General features: G+C 53.3%; 1 protein-coding gene across 8 annotated transcripts; it reads left to right on the top strand.

Annotated features, from left to right (window-relative positions):
- The first annotated feature begins 351 nt into the window (after positions 1 to 351).
- RAB9B (RAB9B, member RAS oncogene family) lies at positions 352 to 4,910 on the top strand. Of its 8 annotated transcripts, none has more exons than XM_072877159.1 (3): positions 352 to 385; positions 2,573 to 2,642; positions 3,500 to 4,910. In XM_072877159.1, exon 3 carries the CDS (start codon positions 3,535 to 3,537, stop codon positions 4,138 to 4,140), a length of 606 nt encoding a protein of 201 aa, XP_072733260.1. In that variant the 5' UTR covers positions 352 to 385; positions 2,573 to 2,642; positions 3,500 to 3,534; the 3' UTR covers positions 4,141 to 4,910. The 8 variants fall into 8 exon arrangements, with proteins under 8 accessions (XP_072733260.1, XP_072733263.1, XP_072733265.1 ...); XM_072877162.1 differs by lacking the exon at positions 352 to 385 and adding an exon at positions 447 to 467; XM_072877164.1 differs by lacking the exons at positions 352 to 385; positions 2,573 to 2,642 and adding exons at positions 729 to 919; positions 2,708 to 2,943.
- Positions 4,911 to 5,121: the final 211 nt, after the last annotated feature.

Genomic DNA, 5,121 nt, shown 5'->3' with positions numbered 1-5,121 from the left:
CCCAGGCTGGGGTGACCTGGAGTATTTTTCCTTTGAACCATCTGAAATGTTTGTATTTGCTGCTCTTCCCCAGAAACCTCCTTTAAGACATTCTCCCTCCTGGTCCCACGGATGATGGTGAGGGTGGGGGGAGTCGCACTCCTTTGGGCAGCTGCCAGCCATTTAACTCCCTCAGCGCTAAACGGGGAATCAGGGAGAAGCCTTTTGGGGTATTTGTTAATTTATTTCTGTTCGTTCCCCTCGCGCAGCAGCTGGGCTCCCGCCAGCAGGGTGAGGGACAGGCCTCCGAGCACGCCGGAACAGGCGCGGGCGGATGTGCGGGGCTGGGGACGGCCACCGCTGCCGGCCTGCAGTGACACTGTGTGGCGCTGTGTTCTGCAGGCAGGTAAGGGGCTTTTTACGGCGAGGGTGCCATTGCCTCACACAGGCTCCATACAGGCCCCACCACTGCATCGGGGCACCCCCCGGTACTGCTCGCCTGACCCAGGGCGGGGCTCCCACTGCGCCTGCCCTCCTGGCAGCGGGGCGGCAGCAGGGAGCTGGTGTGGGGACGGTGGGGTGGCGGGAGGGGGGGAATGAAGTGACAAAAGGGGGACAGGAAGGGACTCTGAGGGGACAGGAGAGGACTGGAGGGGACGGGAGTGAGGGGAGTGACAGGAGAGGGCAGTGAGGGGCCAGGCGGGGCCCAGTGGGGCGACAGGCGGGTGGCAGGAAGGGGCAGTGAGGGGACACGGGTGACAGCAGCGGCACGGGCGGGCCACCCCGCAGGAGGGCGTGGGGCGGGGCGGGGCGAGGCCTGGTCCCGTCCCGCTGCCTCGCGCGACCGCCGTCGGCAGGGCGCGTGCGCTGCGCAGGCGCGGGGTGAGCCGGCACCTGCGCCCGGCGGGTCAGGTGGGCGGTGGCGGCGGCGCGGAGGGAGGTAAGGTAAGGGCGGGGCGCCATTTCCCCCAGCCCCAGCCACCCCTTGGGGCTGGCGGGCTGCTCCCTTCCCCCGGCCCCTTCCGAGGGGCCCCGGCACCCGCTCCGGGGCTGGGGAGGGCCCCGCGTCCGCCTCGCGGAGTGCAGCTCCTCGGCTACGTTCTCCCTCCCTGTGCCTCTCCTCGGCTGCTCCGGCCTTGGGGTCCGGCTGTGGGTCGGGCGATGCCGGGCAGCCAGGCAAGTCCGCCGGAGGGTCTCGCCTCCTGCCGAGCTGGGAGCCAGGGCCTGGGGGGCGGGGCCCAGCGTGCAGCTCCCACGCACGCACCCCGCTGTTTTTATCTGCAAACAGGTGCTGGTATCCCGCATGAGGGGTTTCCGTCCTGCTGCAAGTCGAGGTTAGCCTCCCTTGCAAAGGGCTAATCAATGAACGCAGGTTGCAAGCAGCATTACTAATGTCGGTGTCATGGGTGGCAGTAGTCTGCTGACCTGCCAGGCTCTGGAGTAGCCTAGCATAACCCATTAATAATTTTTAAAACGTCTGCTAGTCACTTGCTAGCAAACCATTTCTAAATGGAAACTCTTGTCAGGGCTGATGGCATGTGTAAGGAAGGGGTTTGGTGGCAGGGGGCAGGCACCATCTTAGACCCCCCTCAGCAAGGGTTTGGAAAAGGAAGAGCAAGGCTCAGAGCAGGCTTGAACTGCTCACCTGCTCAGGGGAGAGTTTCCCAAAGCCATCAACCCCAAGGAGGTATGCTGCAATTCCTCTTTGTCTCCTGTGACATTTGCATTTTATTTGCTTTAGAACCACTGGGTTGCACAGATGCTTCTCAAATGGCCCAATGGTCCATCAAGTTAGTTCAGCTGTGCTTGATTTGGGTTGTTTCTGTGCAGGAGAAGTGAAATTGGTCAGCCTTTAGTTAGTTTCTGCGGAAACTGACTAGAAGCAGAAGTTTCTGATTTTGGCTTTGCGGTAAGCACTGGTTGAAAGAGCTGCAAAAAGAGCAGAAACAAAGTTGAGGAGGGCTCCCTGCGATTAATGCAGAAAGTGTTCTTTGGCCTGGAAGGAATAGAAGTGCTGGTCTGAGCAGTGTCAAATGCTCCCATTTCAGTTGTTTGGAGGTTGGTCTGGTGGTGTCATCACTAAGCAGCACTATGCGTCCACACCCTTCCCAGGAATGTTGGTAGCAGGTGTAAGCAAGCCAGAACTTGTCTCTTTTCACGCCAGGCTCTTGCCAGCTGGCTCACTTTTCTGGTTAGCAGATTCAGGTACACATTCAATCCTCAGATCAGATTCCAGAGTGTGTGGCTAGGCAGGCCAAGCAGATCAAAGCTATTGACGTCCCCTGGATTGAGGGGAGACATGGGTTACACAGCCTGTGCGCTCATGCCAGAGCTCCTTCAATTTATTCTTTTCTTATTTTGGGTTTAGCATCCATAATGCCCTGGCCAGAAATGGGCTGTGTTCCATTTTACTTAGCGCAAGGGAAGCTCTGTCCTCAGCACCTTGTTCTTTGCCTTTTTACTCCAGCCATCAGTACTGCACTTTCAGCTTCCTAGAGCTCTGCTGTTGTTCTTCCAGCCTCGGTCAACGTTACAAATTGAAAGGCAGTGCACTGAGCTCTGGCAACCTCACTGACTGATGTTTGTTTTTTAGTGACTGTTATGCTGGAGGAAGGTGTTCCCTGGACAGTCCTGGAAACAGAAGCGCTGTATTTCTAGAGCAGGTACAGTACAGACAGCAGCCAAGCAAACCTCTTATTCCATGTCAGGCCTTTACCTTTGCTTGCAGAATGTCCCTAGGAGGGGGAGGACTGGTTGGCACTTGGCCTTTCTCTTGCGACTGCTGACTAAGGAACCTGTGGTGTCGGGGTTGTTGCAGTGTGAACTTGCACTTGTGCCCTAGCAAACTGGCCTGCAAAAAGCATTACCAGAAAAGAGCAGCAGAGAAGCTGGGTCTCCGCCTGGGAAACCCCTTCTGAGCTGTAGAGATCACATGCAGAAAACAAGCGCAGCTCCCTTTGTAAGGTGAGTCAGCGTTCTTGGGGTGATTAAGAACTGGTTTGCCAGATGACTTGTATTGGTTGGGCCTGTACATCTTTTACATCCTTCCAGTAGAGCAAGTCAGATAGGAGAAATTATTTAGCTAGTGATTGTACAGTGGAAAGGAAGGCCTAGTGACAGTGATCCTTGGTGATTTTGCTGTTTGTGTGATAGCCTGAGGACACAGGCCAGAAGAGATGTTTAACTAGTGATGGTATGTCTGGAAAAACTAAACAAGCTTTCAGGTACAGAGTTTTCACCAAAGGTGGTATCATTGATACTAAACTCTCAACAGTTGTTCTCACCTTGCACTTAACAGTGGTGACCTGCTGCTTCCATTTTGGACCTGATGGAGGACTTGTGTGCCTGAAAACTTGTCCAATTCCCAGCTCTAATCACTCTTATTAGAGAGATTACCTACTGTATATAAAACTTGTTCAGAAATGGGGATGGAGATACCATATTCTGTTCTTCCGTGTGCAACTTTCTGCAGAATCCACGAGTCAAATAGCGTTTTTTGTACTATTTCTGAACCCTGCAGATTGCCTTGGTACTGTGCCCCTCCGTCCTGCTGCAATGAGTGGGAAGTCCTTGCTCTTAAAGGTCATTCTCCTTGGGGATGGTGGAGTTGGGAAAAGTTCCCTCATGAACCGGTATGTCACCAACAAGTTTGACTCGCAGGCTTTCCACACGATTGGTGTGGAGTTCTTAAACCGGGACCTGGAGGTGGATGGACGTTTTGTGACCCTCCAGATCTGGGACACTGCGGGACAAGAGAGATTCAAGAGCCTGCGAACCCCGTTTTACAGGGGAGCAGACTGCTGCCTGCTGACCTTCAGTGTGGATGACCGGCAGAGCTTTGAGAACCTCAGTAACTGGCAGAAGGAGTTTGTCTATTATGCTGACGTGAAGGACCCTGAACACTTCCCATTTGTAGTCCTGGGCAACAAGATAGACAAACTTGAGAGACAAGTGAGCACAGAGGAGGCCCAGGCCTGGTGCATGGAAAATGGTAACTATCCATACCTGGAGACTAGTGCCAAGGATGACACCAATGTGGCAGTGGCCTTTGAGGAGGCTGTGCGACAGGTGCTGGCGGTGGAGGAGCAGCTGGAGCACTGCATGCTGGGCCACACCATTGACCTGCACTCCAGCTCCAAATCAGGGTCTTCCTGTTGTTAAGAGTGGCTGCTGCTTCGAGAACATCGCTCGAGCCGGCGGCTGGACCGGAGTAAGTGCAGGCAGTTCTGGGGCACTCTGAGGAGAGTGGCCACAAGGACAATAGGTGGTTTGCTTGCTGGGGAGTTGCAGCCTCACCATCTGAATTCTGGCTGGAGTTTTTGGGCACAGAGGATGTATCTGCAGGAGGGAGCTGTCAAAAGAGCATGTGAATGTAGTCCTGCTTCCATCTCTGCCTGTTTTAGCAGGTTTAAAGGACTTGGTTAAAGTGCTTTAAATTCACTAAAGACAGTGAATTCTGATCTGTACCAAGAACTGCCTGCAGAACAATGCTGAGAGTGCTCTAGACACTCTTTGAAGTATTTTAGTCCTGAACTCAAAAAAATACTAGACCCACTAAACTCATGACCTTACTGCCAAAGGAAAGTCTGCTCAGCGTACTGAACGAAACCTGTCGTAGAGACTCTAGCCCATGTGTCTGTGAGAATGCCAAATACTAGAGTGGCTGAGATGTGTGTATCTGTTGTTTGGGATAAGTGCATTGTGTCCTGAGACTGAGTTGTGCTGAAAATTTAGAGCTCTGATCTGAAGCAACATAAGGAAAGAGAGATGGACCTGTTTTTGAATGTGGCAGCATTGCTTCTTCGTAGCTGCCTATTTCTGGTCTGTTTTTCCTCACCTCTAACTGTCTTGTGTGAATGTTATTTTATGGAGAGACTATCTGCTTCTCTTTTAATATATGTTTCCTTGTCTCTTCTGGAGGCTCAACACCAGATCTCGCTTCTCGTACCTTGAAGGCCTGGATGAAAAATACTGATATGGACACTCGCCGGGTCATGTCAAAGGGTTTAGAGTTACTCAGGAGTTCAGGAGATCTGGAGTGTGAAACTTCAGCTGGTTTCTGTCACAAGTAATCGCCATGTCCAGATGATATGCTCTAGCAGACTGGATGGTAGGTGGGTGAGATGTCTCCTAGGTGTGCAG

The sequence above is a fragment of the Ciconia boyciana genome, chromosome 12, assembly GCF_034638445.1.
Source record: "Ciconia boyciana chromosome 12, ASM3463844v1, whole genome shotgun sequence".
NCBI lineage: Eukaryota > Metazoa > Chordata > Aves > Ciconiiformes > Ciconiidae > Ciconia > Ciconia boyciana.
This window is presented reverse-complemented; position numbering and strand designations above follow the sequence as displayed.

What these genes read in the sequence shown, in the direction of transcription:
- RAB9B (XM_072877159.1), top strand. Translation starts at nt 3,535, where the DNA reads ATGAGTGGGAAGTCCTTGCTCTTAAAGGTCATTCTCCTTGGGGATGGT.